We start from the raw sequence: 26122 nt of genomic DNA on the forward strand, positions 1-26122 counted from the left end.
ATTTTACATTTATTTTGTTTACGTGTTTCAGTCATTAGACTGCGGCCATGCTGTGGCATTGCCTTGAAGTAATATTTATCATTATTTACTTATTCTATCAATTTCTTTTGCCGAACCGCTTGGCTATGGGGACCTAAACACACCAACACAGGTTGTCAAGCGGTGGCGGATTACACACACGCACACACACGCATATGCGCGCGCGCGCGCGCGCACACACACATACACACACACACACTCACAGACGCACTCATAAGGCATTAGTCGGCCCGAGGCTAAAGTAGAACACACTTACCCAAGGTGCCACACAGTGGGATTGAACCCGGGCAGAAACTCCTTACCGCAGAGCCACAACGATTTCTAAAATTTCTAAACTCATTTCTCGATAAATAAAATGCTAGCTAAAGAATGGTATAAAATTTTGTGTGCAGAATATATGGTACGTAATTATAATTTCAGAAAATAATTTCAAGTGAATTTTAGAAATATTCTCTCACTAGCAGTATAACCCGGCCTTGCCCGGGATTAAGTTACGATTATTAAGCTAATCAAGTTCTTTATTTCAAACCAAACTAAGTAATATCAACGTCAAATTTGGGCAAAATCCGTTGAAATTGGCTATATTATATATATATATATATATATATATATATATATATATATATATATATATATATATATATTTTATAGAAGGAGCTTCTACAGGACTAGAACTGTTTCATTCAAATGAAATCATCAGGAAGATGATTTCATTTGAATGAAACAGTTCTAGTCCTGTAGAAGCTCCTTCTATAAAATAAATTAATTTACTCTGCTATGTATTGAGTACCTTATTTACTGTGGTTAACCCCGACTCAACCCGGGACCTACATATATATATATATATATAATATAATATAATATAATATAATATAAATATATATGGGCAACAGACACGAACACACATGTGTGCACGTACACCTATTGCATGTTTTGTGCATGTTCATAAACAGAAATGAATGGGAAAATGTCGTTAAATTTGTAGACTAACACTCGCACGATTTTCACTAACAAAAATAATGGGGGGGGGGGTTGCGTGGAATCAACTACTCTGGCCTCCTAATATGATACAAAACCCTTTTTGTGGTCCGTGAAACGGAGTGGGTGTGGTGGAAACCTCGGAAATGGTACCCATTTATATTGTGCAATTCACTGACAAATTGCTACTCACCTCTTTGTTTCTTTGTTGTTAAATAAATGGATTGTCAACAAAACACTTTTTTACTCGGCGTAAAATAAAAACAAAACTCTTTCGCACCCAAAGTAATGTGTGTGAGAGAGAGAGGGGGGAAGATGAACGATTTCAAATAAATAAATGATTTAAAATAAATATATTGTAATCGTTCTGAGAGAAAGTATATATAAAGTATAGTGTCTTTCAAAAACATCCTGAATTTGAACACTATATCTCGTGTTTAAGAAAAGACAAAACATTTTACATTTTATATTTTATGAACGTCGTCACTTACTCTCTCACCCTATCTCACTTTGTCTTTCTCGTGAAACTTTCTGCTTCTCTTCCACTTTTCTTTATCTTGTTTTTTTTTGTTAGACGCCGTCAAAAAGCTATGGCAGAAAAAAGATTTTTACCGCTAAAATTTATGGCTAAAAATAGATTTTTACAGCTATCCGCGGGTTCCTCAGGAAAAAGTAAGTTGACAAAACCCAGTTAGGATGTTGACGAATGTCCTAAAATTTGAGAGACATGCGTGCTAATTCGTGGATGTGCATAAACTACAATCACGTACACACACACACACACACACGTCTTGCCGTATATATATATACAGATATATATAACTATATATGTATTCCCAACCACATGGTTCTGGATTCAGTACTATTGCGTGACACCTTGGGCAAGTGTCTTCTGCTATAGACTCGGGTCGACCAAGGACTTGTGAGTATATCTGGTTGACGTAAACTGTAAGAAGCCCGTTTTATATATGTATATATATAATTATAGTATATTGTGTGTATATATACATACACAGATGCTCGCGTGTGCATACACACACTTACACACATGTATACATATCTACTTACACACACACACACACGCACATCCACTCACACCATACGTATAAATATATATATTCACACACAAATTTAAAAAAGAGGAGCTTATTAGCAATTAAATAAAGGCGATTTTATAGAGGTAAAAAAAGCGACAGATGGTACTGACTAGCACAGTTTTTGTTAAAATAACTGAAAGCCACAAGAGCACTGAACTTAATGACTGATAAAGAGAGGTAAGTCCTCAGCGTGCATAGCCGGATCGCAATTTCAGATTTTGATGCAGGCCATCTTAATCTTCATCAGCGACTCTTAAAACCTAGAGTTAAACAAATTCAAACAATCTTTTATTAATTCATTATATTTTTGATTGAGAGTTTGAAAAAGATGCTGATATTTTGTAGTTCGTCTGAGAATGTTGATATTGAACACACACACAAATACATACATATATTTATATATACAAATATATATATATTTTGAAAAATTTCCCCAAAGATCCTTCAAAAATTTTTTTTTTATTTTTCAGAAATTTTGGGGAAAACTTTCAAAAAATTTTCAGAAATTTGGGGGGAAAATTTTCAAAAAAGTTTTCTAAAATTTTTGGGAAATTTTCCAAAAAATTTTGAATGACTTTTGGGTAAAATTTTTTTTTTTTCAAAAACCTTTTTCCAAAAATTTTTCAGAAATTTTTCAAAAATTTTTGGGTAAAACTTTCGAAAAATTTTTCAAAAATTTTGGTTAAAATTTTCAAAAAATTTTTCAAAAATATTGGGGAAAATTTTCAAAAAATTTTCATAAAATTTTTCAAAAATTTTTTCTAAAATTTTGGGGAAAATTTTCAACAATTGTCAAACAATAAAAATATATACAATTAAATGAGAATGAGTGATTAACAACAAATGAAGCGGAGGACGCGGTTGACTCCACAAACCACACACTCACGCCGAAGACTTTGCTTTCTCCTTTTTTACATTCTCGTTTAAACAAGTTCTTTCACTCGCAACATACTTGTTATATACTTCCATCTTTTACGAAACCTCACTTTGCGACAGGCATTTCTTCTCCAGCCTTATTTTCCGTTTCATGTGGAAAACGAAAAAGTCGATTAGCTCGAGACTGGAGATGAACATGTTGTAATTCCTTTCACTCTCGTCTTTCACAGCAACTACCGAGAGAAAACAGGCTCGCTCCTCCCTATTCAGGGAGGTCGGCGGAACGATCTTAATTACAGATTCGCTCGACAGTTGTACTCTTAATGAAAAAAGAGAAACAGAGAGTGCCTGTCTGTTATTGAAATTAAATTCTGTTGACCGTGGTTGATAATTTTTAGCAACAGTAAAGCCACGATGAAAGTTATTGCACAGTCCTACCTATTTTATGTAGGACGACCACGTTCATATTATTTGTCTGTAGTTTAATATATTTGTTTAATTGGATGAGAATTTCGTTGCAATTGAGAGCAAATGTGGTGACATATTTAGTCATTTCAAATAAGGTTTATCTAATCTCCAGTCGTTCCAATTTGTCGTCACGTATTCAGACACTCATTCACACACACACACGCACACACACACACACACACACACACACACACACACACACACACACACACAAGTAAGTATATCTTATGTTCTATATATATATATTGGTATTTGTGTGCTATCTGAGTATATTCCACTGATGAAGGCAGAAAATTTCTTATGCATAGCCAGAAATCCGGGATATGGAATTATACAGTAATTTTTTTGCTAGTTTATTTTGTCTCTTTGTCTTGTCTCCTGGTGCTGTATGAACATTTAATGCGATTTTAGAGTCAAGTTTTGACTGCTATTTCCAGCGTGGTTGTATCTCTTAGATACCCTAAATTATTATTTTGATAATTATTATTACCTTTGAAGGTTTTTATTCCCATGCTGGCCAACTGATCGGTATTTAAATATTGATCTTATCCTTATTTATATAAATTTATATATTTAATTCGTCATTATATATTTAATTCGTCATTTAATTTGTCATTATATATTTATTTCGCAAATGCGGTGGTATTTTGACCATATCGCACGAGGAGTTTTAGGCTGGCAATTTAAACTGGTCGTGTGTTTACGTGCAAGTATATGTATGTATACGTTCGTATATGTAAGTGTATTGTATGTTGTATGTATATATATATATATATATATATATAATATATATATATAATATATATATATATATGTATTTATGTGCTATCTGTGTATATTCCACTGATGAAGGCAGAGCATTTCTTATGCTGAATCAGAAATCCGGATCTGGAATTATCCAGTAATTTTTTGCTAGTTTATTTTATCTCTTTGTCTTCTCTCCTGGTGCTGTATGAACATTTAATGTGGTTTTAGAGTCACGTTTTGACTGCTATTTCCAGCGTGGTGGTATCTCTTAGATACCCTAAATTCTAATTATATATATATATATATATATATTATATATATATATATATGTATATATAAACACAAACATACACACACACATACACGCGCACACGGACATGTAGATAGTTTGATGAATAGATTAGTGCTTGTGGTGCATGCCCGTAACGTTAATTTACGTTCTCTTCCATTAAACCATGAAGCCAATAATTCATGAGGTGCAGACACAATGGCAAAAGTCCAAACGAAAGCATATCTAAATCGTAATACATTTTGACAGATTTGAACTGGAATATTCAATCACTGTTTTTTTGGCGTCTTTGGAGATATCCTACCTCCCTTTAAATGTTATGTGTTCATAACAGGATTTATCGATGTAATGGGACTTCGAGACATTGCGGTGTTTTAACCTCATTTTGTGTCTTCTCTGTCAAAGGTACCCCGCCAGACCGATGAATCTTAATAAGAGCAGAAGCACTTGTTTATAGGAATCAGAAACGAATTACAGTAATCCCTCACCATATCGCAGTTCACCTATCACGTTTCGCCTATTGCGTTTATTATTTAAGCTTACGTCGATTCCGTGGTGTTGTTCTGCATTTATAATAAAATAAATATAAACAAATTATTTAAAAAAATAAAACAGTAGAGTATTGTTTCTATTTTGTGGATTTTCACCTATCGCGGGTGGTTTTGGAACAGAACACCCGCGAAAGTCGAGGGATTGTTGCATGTACCTCTGCCTGCAAATGTCTGCAAACACATAATACCCCATGCAGTATTTGGACTAGCACGTGAACTCCATGAATTATTATCTCTTTGGCAGATATCAGCAAGCTTCGACAATGGTAGCTTTGTCTGAGGAGACGCATAATGCCGTTTAAACACCCATTTCAAAAGTGAATCACACGTTAATGACCTGACATCGTCTAAAGGGAAATGGTGTTCTTCGATGATACAAGCAACTATGATCGGAGATTCACGTTCGAATCTGCCAGAACATATTAAGAATGAATGAAAATACTTGTGAAGATAATACCTTACTCGTTAAATCGTGTTCCTCCTGTTTGGGCGTTTATTGTTCAATATATTTACACTATGTGTATGTATGTGCTTGTACACACACGCACACACACACAAATACAGACACACACACACACATACACACACAACTGTTTCTATGTATAAAGTAGTCAGTAATCGTCAGTGTATACATCCGCTCAAAAACTCATGAACGGAGACGCCTAAAGAAAAACTAAGCCCAGATTCGTTATCAGCTGGAAAAAAAATATCTAAAAGAATAAAATCGCTTGCGTCCACTATGGCCCAGAAAATTTCTCTCCCCCACCCCCAAAATCTGCTTGTGGTTATTCCAGATAACGACATGAAATTTGATATGCCACTTAATAGTTTGCTGATAATCTAATGACTTTTTTGCTAGCCTTGTAGGTGTTCTATGTACAGAGAGAACAGAATTTTTAATAGGAGCAGAATGTCTTTAAGAGTAAAAGAATTTTTAGTAGGAGCAGACTATTTTTAAGGGGACACAGAATTTTTAGGAGATGCATAAAGTTTTCAGTAGGAGCAGAAAATTTTGTTCAGAACATTTTGAGAATGAGCAGAAAATATTTAAGAGGGTTAAAAAATCTTTTTATTTTCTATTAAGAGCAGAAAAACTTTTAAGTAGTTCCCAATTTTTGTAGGGCTTAAAACTTTTTATGTACAGACAATTTTTTACGAAGAACAAACATTTTTTAGAAAGACAAAACTTTTTATAGAAATACGTATAGAAATTTGAAAATTTGTATTTGGGGTGAGAAAATTAAAAAAAAATTTTGATTTTAAATTTGTATAAAGAAATATTATATTGATATTGATAGTGTAAATAAAGTTATTGATTTGTTTAAAGATTTATAGTGATTTTATGCTATAGCTATACTGTTTTTTAAAAAATAAAGTTAAGAATTCAAGTTAAATCGATATCATGTGAGATAGTTTTTCATTATTTTTCTAGCATAAGTGTTTTTTTCTCATTGCTTGATTTACTTTATTGTTTTGTAAAACAAATTCTGATTTTATATATAAGTAAATTTGGTAGCTATGTCAAATAGTTTTTAAAAGATTAGATTCTATATCTTCACAAATATAAAACAATCGCCTGTGTGTGCCTGTAATCATGCGTACGTGTTCGCTCGAAAAGCTCGACAACAGGTCGCCACAGAGAACAATTAAGGCCAGATTTATAATTTGGAAATCAGATAAAACTTTTTATTCTGTTTTCAACCATGATTTCTAGAAAGAGGAGATTCTGGATTTTGAAACCTTTCATGGATTTCCAAGTTTTATCGAATGGATGCACTTCTGCATGAAATAAACGAGAGAGTAAAGTTAGTAACGAGGTCAATAAATAATAAAATTATCAGATTTAATTTATTAATAAAACAAATTTATTTAACATGGCTTAATTTTACTTTAATTAATGGTAGATGAAAATCAAATTATTGCGGGACATTTTAATCCGGCACCAAGGGTGTATGTATGTATGCATGTATGTATGTTTATGTATATGTATGTGTGTGTGTGCGTGTATGTCTCTGTGTGTGTGTGTGTGTGTGTGTGTGTGTGTGTGTGTGTGTGTGTATAAACATATGGAACGATGAAAAAATTTAATATTCATCTTGACCCCAGAGGCACATTTAAATGCTGTTAAGCCTGGTTTCAATGACATTTACGCGACAGGGAATACAAGACACTCGTTGAAAGAGACCCCCAGTTCGTTGCTTAATGAACGGCCTAGATGTTGCTGATAGTAACTATTAGCTGAGTTAACTGAAGCAAGGTGAAAAGAAGTACTTAACTCAAGCTAATGCACTGTTGGGCATTCTTCGACTTTTTCTATCCAAAAGAGATTTTCAACCCTGTATTTACATGCAGTTACTTATAACTGTATGTGTGATTCGAGATTCCACTGTTTCACTCACACACACGCACACACACACTCATACACACATATGTATGTGTGTGTCTGTGTTTGTGTGCGTGTGTGTATTTATGTATGTATGTATGTATGTATGTATGTATGTATGTATGCATGCATGTATGCATGTATGTATGAATAGATAATTGAATTTCTACGTGAAAGATATGACATAATTTACTTATGGAAGATCCAAAAGGTCTAGTTCCTAACTTTGGAATCGAAAGGTATACAAACCACCGAACTGGACGGCACTGCATACTACCAAAAATTCCGTCTTTTCCATCTACAATAAGGCTGCAGTTTTCCAGGCTCCACAACTGTTCAATATTCTGTGAAACATTAGAGATTTACGAGGTTTAGATGTGTAGGTCTTCAAAGAGCGACTGGAGGAATTTTTGTCTGAGACACCAGATGAAACCACATCGTGGAAGGAGGCACAAATAAGATGAGCTCCGTCCAACTCACTATCTCATCAAAAACTTTACAGATAAGAAACCCAAATACACTGAAAGGCTGTGCTCCAGCATGGAGTGAAGCCAGTAAAAAGTAAAATATATAGATGTATATATATCAGAAATTAAAAAGGAAAATACGCACACTTACACAGTTTTAATATAATTTTTAATATATATATATATATATAATATATATATATATATATATATATATATATACATATACACCTATATACATACATATTATATATATATATATATATATATATATATATATATATATATATAATATATATATATATACATACATACATACAATCAATAACATGTATGTGTGAATGCGTGTTTATGTGTGTATATGTGCGTGTGTGCATATATGTATATAGTATTTAAGAAACATTAAACTATCATTAATTCATTTTTGATATACTCACCATTCAAATGATGAAGACTAAAAATAATTTAAAAGTAAGTGAACGCAATAATGTAATTATCATTATTATTATTTTAAAAAACAAAGTATTCCTACCAATAGTTACACTAATCAAGCAATAAAGCCCACCAAACATTTACATCCATCGAAAAATTAACTGGCAGGACATCGGTACTTTTTGCTCAATTCATCTAATTTTCTACCGGCAAAATTTGTATAAGTCCTGTAATATGTGTCTGATGGTAAGATTAACTGAATCTCGCGTTTTTCATGAGGATTTATGTAACCGATGACCAAATAATCTTTGCCCTTTATCAACTTGGGACAATGGCAGCCCTTTGCCAAGTAAATGAATTCTCTCGACATCAGTGGTAAAGTGTAGCGGTAAAGTTTTCTCACGGCGACATCGTAGCGGACTTGGTTTTTCACTTTACTCACAGACCTCACACTTATATGACTCACTGAAAGAAGAAATAATAATAATAATAATAATGATAATAATAATAATAATAATAATAATAATAATAATAATAATAATAATAACAATAACAATAATAATAATAATAATAATAATAATAATAATAATTTAGACAAATACATAACAAAAACACCAGGACTAAGAAGTATATTGTAACATGCAGAAAATAGTACTACTAGACATCGCACACATCCTACGTAAAACACTTTCAATACAGTAAAAATAAGAGCACCACAACAAATCACAGCACATACCCAAGGCACACAGAGTTGCGCTCGGTAATGCAGTGGAAGCACGTGGTAAATATAAGACTACTGAATAACAACAACAACAACAACAATAATAATAATACTATTTATGCCCTAATGCAATACCAGACAGTGGCTCTGATGGCTTCAGATCTTAACTGATTGGAAGTATTATCATGTACATTGTTTTGTCTTGGTATAAAAAATGGGATACAGCAAATATTCTTCTCAATACCACTGATTTGCTTGTCAGTTGTTTGATCTTAACCAGTTGAGCATGTCCCTTAGTGGCTGAGGATATGTGCATCTCTGATCACAAGCAGAAGTAGTGGGGGGGAGGCATCATAGCCATGTGTTGAAAGGAATTCCTAGAGGTTTGGATAATTCACCTTTGGAAACATGGGTGGTTCGTTCAACATCTTTAAACAATCCTTATTCAGGGACCTTTTGAGCGGGATGGGCTACTCGATCAGAAGAAAATTCTAACTGGGCCCCACCTGCAAGGTCATGCGCTGTTTATCTTGATATGAGATCACCATGTCGCGCACATATCGTTGTGATGCCTGTGCCTGGTTTACCCTTATCAGATGGGTATAGTGGGCTTTTTATATTTTGCCCTAGTGTCACTTTGATGGCATGCACTGCTCTCTCACTCAATAATAATAATAATAATAATAATAATAATAATAATAATAATAATAATAATAATAACATTGAACTCAGAAAGTTATTTAAAAAAAAAAAGAAAAAAAAATCTTCGACGAAAACATCAGATAATATGTGTGAGTGAATATACATATATATACATATACATATGCATGTGGTGAAGAAGAAAAGAGAAAGGGGAAAAAAAAAAAAAATAAATAAATAAACGTAAACAGGTTTGACCTTTTACTGACCATTAACGTCCTTTGTCTCCACCATCTACCGTGGCTATTTATAGACCCAAAGAACATGAATTCTTTAACCACCCATTCTCCAACACAATGGAGTGTTGATGGTGGCTGTGGCTACACATTGAAGATGATGATGGTGATGGTGATGTTGCTGATGATGGTGATGGTGGTGAAGATGATAGTAATAACAATAATAACTGACAGATCCCGTCTTTTTCCCTTTCTTTTCGTTTCCTTCTCCGTATTTTATTCTCATTATTTCGAACTAATACAGACACAGTAAGCCTTGAAGAAAGGAAGAGGACGAAGGAGGGAAAAAAAAAAAAAAAAAAAAATGTCCGGAGATAAAACTATCAACAAAAAAATACAGACGAATATAGATCTGCTAGTCTTAAGAAGCGGCGCTATGAGCAATGCTTACATGTAGTGAACCCTAAACTGACAGAGCCATCTCCTAATATAAGAATGGATGCTCGTCATGCTTCAAGGTCAACAAATCAAACAATAAACCGCATTGGTCATTGCGCGGATTACAAAAGACCACGTACCCGAAAATTGAACCAAATCCTGATTGAAAAATCAGTTACTGGATCAAATCTTCCCAACACACAGGAGCTGGACGAACCCCACAACCGGAATATTCCAACAGATGGCCATCCATGCTCATCACCAAATAATCAAAAGAAAAAGAAGGAAAAATGGTCTAGGGAAGATAATAAAGAAGTTCTAGAGGCCTTCTACCATGCCATATATTTCCCCACAGATAAGTCTAGCACTGTACAAGCATACTTAAACTGGAGACAGAACACCCTGAAGTAAGACCCTACATAGACAGTAACAAGCTTGCCAATGTTAGAAGAAACATTATAAAAAAGAATTACTGACTGAAGTAGAGATTGATCAGGTTAGACAAGCAATATCGGATAAAATGAACGAAGCTGCAGCTACAGAAGATAATACAGAGGAAATGATTATAGACCAGCCCAGGGCGGATAAAAACGAAGAGAGGATTGAAAGAGTTAGTATAAGTGATAGGCAAAGTGAAATACGCCCTGAACCAATCATAAACACTAAGACAGATGAGCATCAAATAGATAAAGAAAGTCACACAAATATTGACCCAACAGAACTACATGAGCTAAAAAATCAAATCATGATTGAATGGCTGAAAATTAAAGAACCAGCATGGATGAGCGTGATACACTTCCTAAAATCCGCAACTCTAACCAAAACATGAAAATAATTGGTAAAATCCGGCTTGCACTTAAGGATATAATTTCAGTTAATGATGTTGATATCACAAACCTCAACCACCTATACTATGCATCCGCGAAAATCTCAACGATCCTATGTGGTGTAAAGATTAGAAAACGGCAACAGTCCCACAAAAAGCCTTCTTGGCAAGAGCGTCTGCAACAACAAATTAAAGTGTTTAGATCTGACATTGAATATTTGAAAAACCTTAAGGCTCACAAGACTGCCAAACCTACAAAACCCCAAAATTACTGAAAAAATACAATATGAAAACTATACTTGATATTGATGCCACCATAGAAACCATCAAACAAAAGGTATCTGCCAAAGCTGCCCGCATAGCGAGGTATGAAAAGCGTGTTAGATTTTTCAAGGACAACAACATGTTCAAAAATAACACCAAGAATTTTTACAGGAAGATAGGAAAAACAGCGTTTACTGCAGGGTCTGTACCATCAAAAGAAGAAGTGCAGAGATTTTGGAATAAAATCTGGGCAGAAGAAAAAACACGCAACGAAAAGGCCCCCTGGATTGACAGAATATCTACAGAACTGGACCCCTTAGAAGAGCAAAAGTGGGAGGGTGTCAAGGTAGAAGATATAAGATCTGCTCTCAGGAGGTCAAGCAAATGGAAGTCTCCAGGAAAGGATAAAATTCCTAACTTCTGGCTGAATGCCTTCCCAGAGAGCCATGAACTGCTAACAGAACTGTAAAATGATGTTTTGCAACACCCTAGTAGGATGCCTCCTTGGCTAGTTAATGGGTTAACATTCCTGCTTCCAAAAAGTGAAGAAACAAATGAACCAAAAAACTATAGACCCATAACCTGCTTAACAACTATGTACAAAACACTAACATCTGTCCTGACGGAATATACCTATAGTTTTTTAACAGACAGCAGCATATTCCCTAATGAACAGAAAGGATGTAAACGTGGATCCTACGGCTGTAAAGACCAACTACTCATCAATAAGATGATCTTAGAAGATTGTCACAAACGACACAAAAACTTATCAATAGCCTGGATAGACTATAAAAAGGCTTTTGATAGCCTACCACATAGCTGGATTAGGAAATGCCTTGAAATGTATAAGATAGCACCAACTCTGCGAAACTTCTTGACTGTAAGTATGAGATCATGGAGAACCACACTAACTCTGAACAGTGACAGTGAATCCCTAAATGCTGGTGATGTAAAAATTTCGTGTGGCATTTTCCAGGGTGACTCACTGTCACCACTCCTCTTTTGTTTATCCTTAATACCTCTCTCAAAGCTGCTCAATGACGCGCAGTACGGGTATAAAATGTTTGATAAAAATATAAATCATCTCGTTTACATGGATGATTTAAAGCTTTTTGCAAAAAATGATCAACAACTCAAGGGCTTACTAGCGATAGTCAAACAATTCAGTGACGACATCAGAATGCAATTCGGCCTCGATAAATGTGCAAAGGCTACCTTTATCAAAGGAAAAATGACAGAAACATCTAACGTTAACCTTGACCAACAGAATGTCATTAAAGAACTAGACCCAGCGGAGAGCTACAAGTACCTAGGGGTAATTGAAGGGAACGGAATAAGGCATTCAGAGATGAAGGAAAGGATCAGGAGAGAATGCTATCGAAGAGTGAGAGCAATACTCAAGACAGAGCTGAATGCAAGAAACAGGATCGAAGCAATCAATGCATTAGCTATACCAGTCGTGACTTACAGTTTCAATATTGTTAACTGGTCAATTACTGAAATATGTCAGCTCGACAGAAAAATAAGGAAACTGTTGACAATGCATAGAATGCACCACCCTAAGGCAGATACAGAACGACTCTATCTGCCAAGAAAAGAGGGAGGCCGTGGTCTTTTGCAACTGGCAATAACAATGAAGATTGCTACAATTGGCCTAGACACCTACCTGAAAAACTCTGAGGACTGGATGTTAAAACTTGTCTCAAAACATGAAAACAAGAAAGCATCATACTCAGTCACAAAACAGGCAAAGGAATATCTAAGTGAATTCCGAATACAACCAATTTCGGAATTAGAGATAGACATACAAGAAACAAGCACAGAAAAAGCTAGGCGCATGAAAACCCGTGCCAAAACTGCGGCCTTAGATATTCTGAATAATAAATGGCAAGAAAAACCTCTCTATGGCAAATACCCAAAGAGAGCGAATAATGCAGATATCGACAAAGCCCTGACCCATCAATGGCTAATGGCCTCTGGCTTAAAATCTGAAACAGAGGGGTTTATCATAGCAGCTCAAGATCAATGCCTACCAACAAGAAACTACCAGGCCAACATATTAAAGATCAGAAGCAGTCCAACGTGTCGTGTATGCAAGCAACAAAATGAAACCATTGACCATGTGGTCTCCAAGTGCAGTCTTCTAGCGCCTACAGAGTATCTCAACAGGCACGATAGAGCTGCACAATATATTCACTGGGTAATCTGTAAAAACCTGGATTTGCCCCATGAAAAAAACTGGTGGGAACACAAACCACCCCCAGTGCTTGAAAATGACCACATCTCACTCCTCTGGAACTTCACCATTCAAACTGACAGGAAGATAGATGCAAATAGGCCAGACATCATATTGAAAGACTTCAAACAAAGAACATGCCTCCTCATTGATATGACTGTCCCAATCGATATAAACGTATCTGTCAGGACCTACCAAAAACTGAGCAAATATAAAGATCTTGAAATAGAAATCAGCAAAATGTGGAAGCTGAAGACTAAAACAATACCTGTTGTCATAGGTGCCCTGGGAATGATAGCAAAAGGGGCTGATAGCTACCTAACTCAGATACCAGGAAACCCAAAAATGGCAGAAGTTCAAAAGATAGTGCTCATGGGAACTGCTCATATCCTACGCAAAATACTCTCTATGTAACCTCAAGGTTTAAAACAACCATAATTTTCGGTTTAAAAAAAAAAAAAAAAAAAAAAATTTTTTTTTTAGACATTCATTAGTACAACATCCCCACCCCCCAAATATATGGCACACTAGGCATAACAACAACATGAACTTCCAACCCTGTTGTCCCTTGAGGTCTCTGGGTGAGACTTGGAGCCAACTTGTACAAATATAAAGCAAAAGTCAAACATAGAATAATAATAATAATAATAATAATAATAATTCTTTCTACTGGAGGCACAATGCCTTCAATTTTAGAGGATGGTACTTGTCGATTACATCGACTCCAGCGTTAAACTGGTACTTAATTTGTAAACCGCGAAAGGATGAAAGGCAATGTCGACCTCGGCGGAATTTGAACTGAGAAGGTAACGACGAGTGAAATACCGCTAAGCATTTCGTCTAGCGTGCTAACGAAATGCTTAGCCGTATTTCTCCCGTCGCTACGTTCTGAGTTCAAATTCCACCGAGGTCGAATAATAATAATAAAAATAATAAAAATAATAACAATACTAATAATAATAATAATAATAATAATAATAATAATAATAATATGGCGGTGCCCCAGCATGGCCACAGCTCATTAGCTGAAACTGGAAAAATCAAAATCAAAAATAATAATGATGATAATAATAATAATAATAATAATAATAATAATAATAATAATAATAATAATAATGATAATAATAATAATAATAATGATAATAATAATAATAATAATAATGATAATAATAACGATAATAATGATGATGATGATAATGATGATGATGATGATGATTATGATGATGATGATTTCTTTTTTAACCACAAGGGTTTATATTGAGAAAAACATTATGGACAGTACAGGATAAAACAAAGAATGTGTGTGTGTATGTATGTAAGCTTCTGTAGTTGTGAGGGTTTTGCGTGTAAACAAGACTAGCAAAATTAAAAAGAAATAGAAAAAGAAATCAACAATGTGTAATCATCAGTAAGGAGGACACATTCAAAGGCTGCTCATGGAAAAGTTCCATAAAAAAAAAGGTATAAAACCAAGTTTAGCACAAACAGATGGATAAAGGAAATAGGCATAAAACCCAGTTTAGTACAGCTCCAGAAAACAGTGTTATTAGAGATAGACAGGATACTTAGGAGGGTTCTTGGCATCTTAAGTTACTTGCTGTAACCCAATAGGAGAGATCTTGGTATCTAAGACTACTTTTAGAATTCTTTTCTTTTTCTGTGAAATTATGTGAGATCCTACGGAAACATCTGACTGGTTAGTAAGAGTTATTACTTACCTACGCCCCAAGAATAATGAAACCAAATGTTCCCCAAACTATCGGACCATGACATGTCTGTCTACCACGTCTAAAATTTTAACATCCATCCTCGTAGAGAAAACATACTAATATATGGAACAGAACGATATTTTCTCCGCTGAACATAAAGGGTGCCGACGCGACTCATATGGATGCAAAGACCAACTCTTAATCAATCGCATGATCCTTGAGAATTGTCATCACAAACGCAAAAATCTCAGCTCTACATGGATTGATAATAAAAAGCTTTTGACAGAATGCTGGATATTTTCATAATTTCTCCAGTGATTTCAAATTTCCTGAAGCACAACATGTCAGTGTGGAATACGAATCTCCAGTTATACCACTCTAATGAAGTACTGACCACAAAAGATATTAGTATCAACTGCGGCATTTTCCAAGGTGACTCACTTTCACCTTTAATCTTTTGCATAGCCCTAATACCCCTTACAAGTGAGCTTAACAGAACAGGGTGTGGATATAAAATTGGCGACAAGAAAATAAGTCATCTATTTTATATGGATGACTTAAAACTAGGTGTCAAAGATGATAATGAACTTGAAGGACTACTACGTACTCTGATAGCATTCAGTGATGATATCGGGATGGAATTTGGTCTTGATAAATGTGTCAAGGCCACTTTCCAGAAAGGGAAATTGAAGACCTCACATTCAGTGGTGTTGGATGTTGGCACAGTCATAAAAGACTCGAACAGGAACAAACTTACAAATACCTCGGAATAAATGAGGGCTCTGGCATTCAACATGCAAACATGAAAGAGAAGATCAAGAAGGAATGTTACAGGAGCGCTCGAGCAGTCTGGAAATCTGAGTACAATGCACGTAACAAGGTGTTAGCTATAGATTCCTTAGCGGTTCCGGTTGTTATTTAATTTCAATGTATTGAATTGGAATATCAGCGAAATAAGGACGATTAACAGGAAAATCCGTAAGCCGCTGACATACAAATGATGCACCACTCAAAGGCAGATGTAGATCGTCTTTACCAGAGCTCAAAAAGGTCGCGGCTTCATCCAATTGGAAATCTCTTACAAAACCACTACAATTGGACTGGCAAAATATCTTGAAACATTTAACGACTGGATGCTAAAGATCGTTGAAAACTACAAGAGACGTAAGAAGCTTCATTTGTTATGAAGGAGAGCAAAAAATCAGTTAGTGAGTTTAGGCATAACAGACAGATTAAACAGCATGATGGAAGTACGACAACTGTAGTTGCAGGGGTGAAATCAATAGTAAAGCAAAATGCGTTTGAACAATTGGCTGATAGATGGGAATAAAAACCGCTGCATTGCAAATATGTGGTTCGAAGGAAACAAGCCGATGTAGACCAGAAGTACACCCATCAGTGGCTACGGAGTTCAGGGCTAAGAGCAGAGCACGAAGGCTTTATTTTGGCTGCTCAAGATCAGAGCATATTGACCTGGAACTATCAAGCCAATGTGATGAAAAATGTAGTAGACTCAAGAAGGAACGTTGGGTTTGAAACAGTGAACAACCTAATCTCTGGGTATAAGGTTTTAGCACCTATAGAGTACAAATCAAGACATGACAGAGTTGGCCAAAATCTACATTGGATAATGTGCCGGCATTATAAAATCAAGACCCCTAACAAATAAGTCGGCATTATAAAATCAAAACCGCTGACAAATGAGGCTGTAGCTGAGGGAGAAATTATAACGTTTATTTGGGACTTTCCAGTAGGTACAGACCAGACCATCAAAGTAAATAAACCAGATATTGTTGTGAAAGACTAAAACAATAAAGTCTGTTTATTGATTGATATGAGCTTACCTTATGACCATAATATCTCAGCAAAACCGCTTGATAAGCTCAGAAAATATAAAGATTTGGCAATCGAAATTAAAAAGATGTGGCATCTCAAGACGGCTACAATACCAATGATTGTAGGAGCACTGTGAATGATCAAAAAAAGAACTGAATTTTTTTAAGAATGATCACTGGCTTACTATCCATACAGGAAGAGCAAAAGATTGTCTTAAGTGGTACGTCACACGTAGTGAGAAGAGCATTGTCGCTGTGAATTTTCTTTCCTTTTGTTCCCTTTATTTTTCTTTTTACTTTTATATATTTAATTATTTTCCTTTTCTCTCTGTCTTACTTCCCCTTTTTCTCTATCACACGACTTTGTAAATGAACAATTTTGTGTGATTCTTTTAATGGCCAGCCAATATATACAGTGCGTTTGCCCTTGGTGTCAGGAAGACACACGGCAAGAAATGGAAGCAAAACTGAAAGATGATAATGAAGATAATAATGATGATGTTAATGATGATATCGACGACGATGATGATCATAATGATTTCTTTTATTGGCAACAAGGGCCCAAGTCATGGAGGACGATATCAAAGGACAAGTTACGACACACAAAAGCAAAAGTAAAAGCAAAAATAAAAACTGGTGCGGGGAGCTTACGCCGATCAAAGAGAGACAATAACACATTAAAAGATATAATAAATGATATATAACAGAAGTGAGAGAAATAATAAATAAATAAATAAATAAATAATTAGGACCCCAATAGCGGGGCAGTCCCAGATTACTCTGCCATCTCCAAGGCATAGAAAAGTGCCGTTTTCCAGTTTCTTACCACTTACTTAGAAAAGTATATTCAGAGTTGATCCATTTAGTCTCATCAGTCTTGCCGCCAATAGCAATAAGAATCCTTCTACTATAGGCACAACGCCTGGAATTTTGTGGGAGAGGGATACTCAATAGTGTTAACAACAGTTATAATAAAACTGGCAACATCAATAACGATAATAGCTACATTAATAATAACAACTAGGAAACAACAGCCAAAATAGTAAAAGAGATTATCTATGCATGTGTTTGACCTTAAATTAAACAGTGGTATCTTAAAAAAAAACGACTTGCACATTGGATGATTAGCCTTGGATATAAGATGTAGAAGTGTAAAAGGAGAGTTTATCGATAAGCACGACTTACACTGACTCCAGCTCATCATAAAGCTGTTCAACCGTGGTCAATGGGTGGCTTAACAATAACAATACAATAAAACCTGCAACAAGCAATACTAGTGAATAACATATTTTTTAGCCCGAAGAGAAGGCTTTCATTGTATTTGACAGTCCGAGAGTGAAAATGAAGCGTGTAATATCCCGCATCACCAGAATCAGATGATACAATCCACGGTGAACTGATGATATTTGAATATATGGTCAGACTTCCAATCTTAAATATCCCAGATACATTAGAAATGTCGTTGTGAATGGGAAAAAAATACTGTTCCATCGTACACGAATATATCTCAAATACTTTCTACTCGAAGCCAAGACTACAACAAAATAATTGAAGAAAGAGAAGCCAACTCTGATCTGAGAGTTCCTTTGAATCCCAATGAAGTCATTAATTTTTGAAGGTACATTTTCATGAAATCACTTATAGAAATATAATACATAAAAGAAGACAAAATACGTGTAGGAAATGCCCCCAAGGAACAAAAATCTCAAAACAAAAATGAATCATTACGGCTATAACTATTGCTTTCAAGTTTGGCACAAGGCCAGCAAGTTTGGGGATAAGTCGATTAGATCGTCCGCAGTGGTACTTATGTTATCGACTCCGAAAGGATGATTGGCAAAGTCGACCGCGGCGGCATTTGAACTCAGAGCGTAAAACAGACGAAATATCGCTAAGCATTTTGCTCGGAGGCTAACGATTCTACCAGCTCGAGCAACAGAAACCTAACCAAAAACACACAAAGGAAAATATTTATAGATAGAAGATTGTAAAGGTGGAAATTTTAGATAAGACAATGATTCAAAAGTGGAAATAAAAATATTTAACCAAAAAGGAGATATTCATATAAATGCACTAAATGCACCGACAGTGATAAAACCTATCTGCAAATAAGAAAGAAAAATAAGCTGGTCATCTTTGTCTTAGAAAAAACAGATACGGGCATCAATATGACCAGGATAAATAAAATAAAACATGCAACAGTAACAGAAATCCTAAGGAAAAATAAGTATTTTCTCATGGATGTTCATACAGAGATATCAAAAACCCAGCAAAATACGTAGAAAGCAAATATAGCAAACGAAGCAAAATAAAAGTAGACATTTTACAATTAAGTGAAAAATAAATGGAATATTGAAATAAATTAATTTAAATAATACCTGAGACAAAATATCTTATTAAATCACAGAGAATATGTTGTTATAGATAGCGAAAAGGAAAGGATTCCTTGGGCATTACAAAGTGTCTACATGAAGACGAAATCACGTTACCAGGAACGACGTAAAAATAAATGGCAAATCAAAGCAATGGAAAAGATGTAGAATAATTTTACTTGGCGGTCTATTGACTACTGTGTAAACTGACACGAATGAGAAAGTTCAACACAGGTGCAGCAGTAGCAAAATTGTGAGAAATGATTGAAGTGATAGGATGATGCAAAAAAAAAAACTGGAAAAAAAAATAATGATAAAACCGCTGGGTGAAATATTTAGCAAGTACACATAAGATACACTTACACTGAAAGATGATATGTGTAAAAAACAAAAACAAACATAGCTGCAAACATGTGTGTGTGTGTGTGTTTGTGAATAAATATATATATATTATATATATATATATATATATATATATATAATATATATATATATGTATATATATGTGTGTGTGTGTGTGTAAACACATATATATATATATATATATATATATATATATATATATATATATATGTATATGTATATATATATATATGTATATATATATATGTATGCATACATATGTTTGTGTGTGTATATGCATGTGTATATGTGTATATACATATTTGTGTGTATGTATATATATATTTGTGTATATATATATATATGTGTGTGTGTATACATATATATATGTGCGTGTGTATATATATATATATATCAAATTAACGGGCATGTATTTGTGCATGCGTATATGTATATGAGGGTCAGTCAGAAAATAAAACTATCTGTATTTGACTTATCTTCGAAAGTACGTATGTAGGAGTGCAATATGTGTTTGTGTACATGTGCATGTTAGCGTGTGCGTGTGCATGAGAAAAGAATATGAGATTGTGCTTATAAATGCATATGTACGTATGTGTATATATGTATGCATGTATGTATGTATGTATGTATACACAGATGCACACCACACATGTAAAAGTATATCATTATTAACTTCTTTCATTTTTACGAATGACGGTAATTTTTTTCTAACAGCTTATTTTGCTTAAGAATCTAGAAAAAATATTTTTGAAGAAGTACGTGCTTAAATCTGAAAAATGTTCATGATCATATGGTGTGATGCTTCTGGTGTGTCAATGGCAGTTGTTTTAGAGTTAGGTGATGTTCAGAGACAAGATGTGATGATTTTCAGTTGTGTTAATGTAAGTGAATTAGATGTCGTGTTGAAGTGCACTTGCGGAGGAAATTGCACATGATCGAAATCTGGACCAGTTTGGCTATTATACTTGAATAAGTGCGATTAGTTGGTTGCCAATGACAAGAGTTAGTTGTGGAAATGGTTATTGGTTTCACATTTTTGTACTAGGTCAGCAATTTCGGGGGAGAGCTAAAGCCGATCACACCGACTCCAGTTTTCAACTGGTGCTTAATTTATCAACTATGAAAGGATGAAACACAAAGTTGACCATGGTGGAATTTGAATGTAAAGACGGATGAAATGCCGCTAAGCATTTTTCCCAGCGCGTCAGCGATTCTGCCGGCTCGCCGCCCTCTTAATATATTGGTTTTCAAATTTTTGAACAAGGATAGCAATTTCAAGGGAGGGGATAAGTCAATTACCTCCTCCCTAGTGCTCAGCTACAACTTATTTTATCGATCCCGAAGGATGAATTGTAAAGTTGAACTCGGTGGAATTTGAACCCAAAACATATAGACGGTCGAAATGCCATTTTTTCCGACTTGTAAACTATTCTGCCAGCTTATCCCCTTGAGTGGGGAGATAATTATTTATTTATTTTGGGAAACTTAATTACAGGGAAAGTAAATACTGGATTTAACGTGAAGCTGCATGTAGTTTTTGTATAATCAGAGAATAAGGTGGATGTTCCCGCGTATCCAAATGCGAATATGGTCGTGATATCAAACGATTTTGAGATTGGAAGACACAGTGTACTGTTTGGGGGAACGTAATGTAAAGAAATTGTAGTGCATGCGACATACGGGGTGGATCAAACCTGATGTAAGTAGTGTGATTTGGAAAGGTGGTTTAGAGTTGTAAGCAATGACTGTCAAGCAATTCCGAATGTTGATAATATCTTGAAATCTTGGTTAGGTCATTAGTGAAGGCTCTCAAGAGTGCTATTGGTAACATTGAATGCTGTACAAACTGTTCCATGGTTGGGTCGTCAATAACTAAACCGACATCCCCACTAAGATTTCCTGGGTGTACTTGTTATGGTGTATTAAACTTTTGTCAAAGTAGTCATTTCACTTTCTTCGCCTTTAGCCGTACTGAGAGAGACAGTTCTATGTCCTTACCTTTTTGTTTTGAAGACAACTGTGGAATATCCTAGGAACTCCAGCTCCGAATTTGCATACGGTTATTACTCTCAAAAACTTTTAATTTAGTGAGTATAGTCGCAAGAGATCGAAGTTTAGAATAGGAAATTTCACTCGCCTATAAACTGCTAAATCAGGCTTAAGAATTTGAGCAACTTAAAGTACTGGATTCACCTGTATTTATGCATATATTTGCTCACACGTACACACGCACAAAAAATTACGGATTTTAAAATTTTCATTTATTCACTATTTCTTGACTACTGTTGTGTGTAATTGCACTATACACCATCCCCCCTCCCATATATATATATATATATATATATATATGTATGTATGTATGTATGTATGTATGTATGTATGTATGTATGTATGTATGTATGTATGTATGTGTGTGTGTGCATTCAATCTACAAAACCATCTGATAATTAAGAAATAACCAATTACAATACAAGAAGGAAATGACGATAGTAACAAGAGCAACAATAATTATAATGAAGAAAATGAAATTTAAAAGATAAATCAATACCGTCCAACATATACAAATAAAACTAATGAAAGCGAGAAATAAATTATTTATAAACCTAGAAGAAAATTTTTAAATAAGCAGAAGATAAAATATATTTAAACAAGTGATTATCGCAATAGAACAGAAAATAAATTTAAAATGAAACAAAAGAATTATATAGCAAACATATTGGCTAGTTAAAAACTTGGAAGCTTTTAAATGCATTACAAACCAAACAGTCACACACACACACACACACATACATGAACACACATCATTTATACATATATAGATGGATGAATGGATTGTTATATTTTGGGAATTTCTCACCGATACATGATTGTGTTCTTTATTGGTAGAAGCACGGCAAGCTGCGTGGAAAGAAGACTCATTGCACTTTAGAGAATATGTATGTATGTATATATGTATGTATGTATGTATGTATGTATGTATGTATGTATGTATGTATGTATGTATGTATGTATGTATTTATGTGCATGTGAAGGTGAGTGGCTTCGTAGTTAGGGGCATTCAAATCACGATCTTATGGTCGTGAGTTCGATACCCGGCGATGCGTTGTGTCTTTGAGCCACACATTTTATTTCACGTTGCGTCAGTCAACTCACTTGGCAAGAAAAAAAACAGTTGTATCAATATTTCAAATTGCCAGCCTTGTCACATTCTGTGTCACGCTGAATCTCTCTAACAACTACGTTAATTGTACGCATATCTGTGGAGTACACAGCCACTTGCAAGTTAATTTCACGAGCGAGCTGTTCCATTGCTAGGATTCGCTGGAACCCTCGTCGTCGTAACCGACGGAGTGCCTGATTTTTTCTACGTATATAAATATGTTTATGTGTGTGTATTAGTTTTTATTTTACCTAGATATGCTCTTGATCACTGTTGATTTGAAAATTCCTAGTGTGTGTTAACAATATCGATATTTTAACATCCATAATTTGGATCTCATCTTGAGTCCAATCGAGTAGTCTAAATGTTGGTATGAACATTGGTTGGACAAATACATTTGTTAGACAAATACATTTGTTGGACAAATACATTTGTCGTGTTATTACTTGCGAAAAATTATGTTCTGAATTTTTCTTTATCCTGATATTATATTCACTGGAAGCACACTTCTTACAGGCTTCTTCATAGGAAATACTTTATGTATTTCTAAGTACCTGTAATATCCTCCACAATAAGGCCATTAATACTAACATCAACAGAGAAGCTTGCAGCCTTTGTATTTTATTACGATGCAAGGATATTTATCACGGACAGTGTAAATGCTTTGGGCATGTCGTAAGTAGACAAAGGCTTTCCTTCATACCATCCATGTTCCTGGTATATATTTTTAGATCGTATTTATTAACGCAACGTATATAGTTACCACTTCTCCTTTTCTGTAGGTCAATTACATGTCCCTTAGACTTCTTTAGTAAGAAGGATAGTGTGGTCACTGAAAGTTTAAACAGCTTCACAGGGATACTGCCTCTATGTAATATATACTTTTGTGACGCTATCTCCTAATAGTGAGAATAGAAACACTTCCTCTATATAATTTGAAGATAGTATCCAGCATGAAGTTAGATTGTCTTTGGCTTTGATAATAGCATTTGAAACGTTAGCAAATTGGTGAAACACTAGCATTCAAGAATGGGGAATCGAGTCATATACTTTCTGACAATTCAGCCGGGCTGTGACCAAGTTCATTCTATGGTGACGTACCAACTAACTCAGTTTTTGTTGATCAACAGTTGTGCAACACATAACCAGTTTTTTCTTCCCAGTTGTTTGTTCAGATGAATAGATAGATAGGCAAATGTATGTATATATGTTTTATTTCTTAGCGTTTAAGTTCTTGAGAGAATTTAAGCCGGTCGCTAACAAAACAAGAAATTTTCAGTTAAGAGAGTTCCCGGTGATTGTAAATATGTTGTTGAGTTGGTGTGTTGGTTGAACTGCCGATGCATACACCCAAGTGAATCTATTCACATAAGAATCTCACATGGAGAATTTTTGGAATGTCTTACAAATCTTCAGTGCGACGCTAATAGATTGGATTTGGAGAATCCGCGTCAGTCTCTGTTGCCCTTTTTACGTGGAACCGAGTATTTCTAGGTTTTTGTGCAAATGTTTTGGTACATAACCTTAATTCTCCATGAATATTCTCTTTTTCCTAGACTTTTGATTGTATATTCACATCTGTTTGGCGGCTGACCGCAACAAAGCGCTTAACTTTTGTTTCCTGTACAACAGAAAAAAATATCAGTTCTTTTGCACTGAATTGATGTTTTTATTGGGTTGATTTCCCAGTATTCTTTGTTTTTAAAGGTGTAAATACCTGCTAGCATTGTAAATAGTCTTTGCACTTATAGCATGCCTCAGGGGCAGGTTGTCATCTTTTATCACAATGTGGAGATTTGGTTGTATCGCTATCTCACTTGTTTATCAGATAATTAGTAACAATCTCCTGTTCCTGCATAGTGAATGCATATCCTTCTAGGTAGGATGTAGTGTATCTATTGCTGTTCTAGGAGAGGCTACATAAGCTGTTGTCCTCAGCTTAAGGGATATGTACCCATGCATTGCTTTTGTTGGTATTAAGTCTGCTTCTCCTCCAAGCTTCTGTTTAGTTAGGGTAGCCCAACCTATGTATGTTTGTACGTACGTATGTATGTATGTATGTTTGTATGTGTGTGTGTGTATGTGGGTGTGTATGCATGTATCTCATTATTCAGTTTTATTTCAAGATTTATTACCAATAGAGAAAGACTCGTTTTGTAACCTAGATCCAAGGCCCCTTCATTCGAATTTCAACATCAACAGGGCATCTTAATTGGAGGTATGTATACATGCTGATTTGTATGTTTTGTCTTATGAATGTATTTTCATGCATATCCAGACATGCTCATACATGGTTAAAATATACACTTCTGGAAAGTTTTACAAATGTTTACAGTTCCAGTAATGACTTGAATCTGTAGTCTTCGAATCAGATTTCTCCTTTCTGGTATTTAGGCAGTATGTAACATATCCCAGGGACCCAATAATTACAGGTATAAACCTGAACTTGTAATCTGGGTAGAGTAATTGCAAATTTCTTAATAGTTCAGCGTAGGTATTCTCTTTTTCGCTGATCTTTGGTTTTATATTAACATCCGCTGGGAAGTTCATTTCCACAACAGTACGCAGCTTCTATTCTCTGTCCCAAATCATTATATCAGATCTGCTGTGTTTATATTTTATTGAGGTTTGCACTGGGACATTCCACTAGTACTCTTTTTATTATGTATGCCTATAGCTTCTACCATACTGTGAGTTCTTATCTCTTTGTCCTTGAGGTTATTCTTCCGACGGATCTCATTATACGTGTTCTGGCTACTGCATCATGTCTCATCGGTAGTTAGTACCGTGAGGATATTTTCAGGTACTGCTTATGATGTTGGTGACATCTTCTGTGTTATTTCCACAAAGTCTGCAATGGGAGCCAAATACTGCAATACTGCTGCAAAAAGTGTGTTGACCGGCACGGGGTGCATGTTAATAAATAAACTTCCTTTGGTCTCATTCCATGAGAGTATGTTAGTCAGCCTATGAACTTTTCTGCCGACTCATGTATG

General features: G+C 35.0%; 1 protein-coding gene across 2 annotated transcripts in view; it reads right to left on the reverse strand.

Moving 5' to 3' along the window:
* Nucleotides 1-6193: 6193 nt before the first annotated feature.
* Nucleotides 6194-26122, reverse strand: part of LOC115232558 (A disintegrin and metalloproteinase with thrombospondin motifs 20-like) — a 178774-nt gene continuing 158845 nt past the window's right edge. The window contains exons 10-11 of one of the 2 annotated variants that reach the window (XR_004997235.1): nucleotides 8428-8792; nucleotides 6194-6824 (exon numbers count right to left, since the gene is read on the reverse strand). Coding sequence is in view for 1 of the 2 variants with exons in the window: in XM_029802511.2 (XP_029658371.1) it covers nucleotides 8485-8792 (308 nt within the window). In the remaining variant the exon portion in view is untranslated. Of the gene's footprint in view, nucleotides 6825-8213; nucleotides 8793-26122 lie in introns of those variants that run through there. The other variant, XM_029802511.2, reaches the window with a different exon arrangement.

The sequence above is a fragment of the Octopus sinensis genome, linkage group LG2, assembly GCF_006345805.1.
Source record: "Octopus sinensis linkage group LG2, ASM634580v1, whole genome shotgun sequence".
NCBI classification, from domain to species: domain Eukaryota; kingdom Metazoa; phylum Mollusca; class Cephalopoda; order Octopoda; family Octopodidae; genus Octopus; species Octopus sinensis.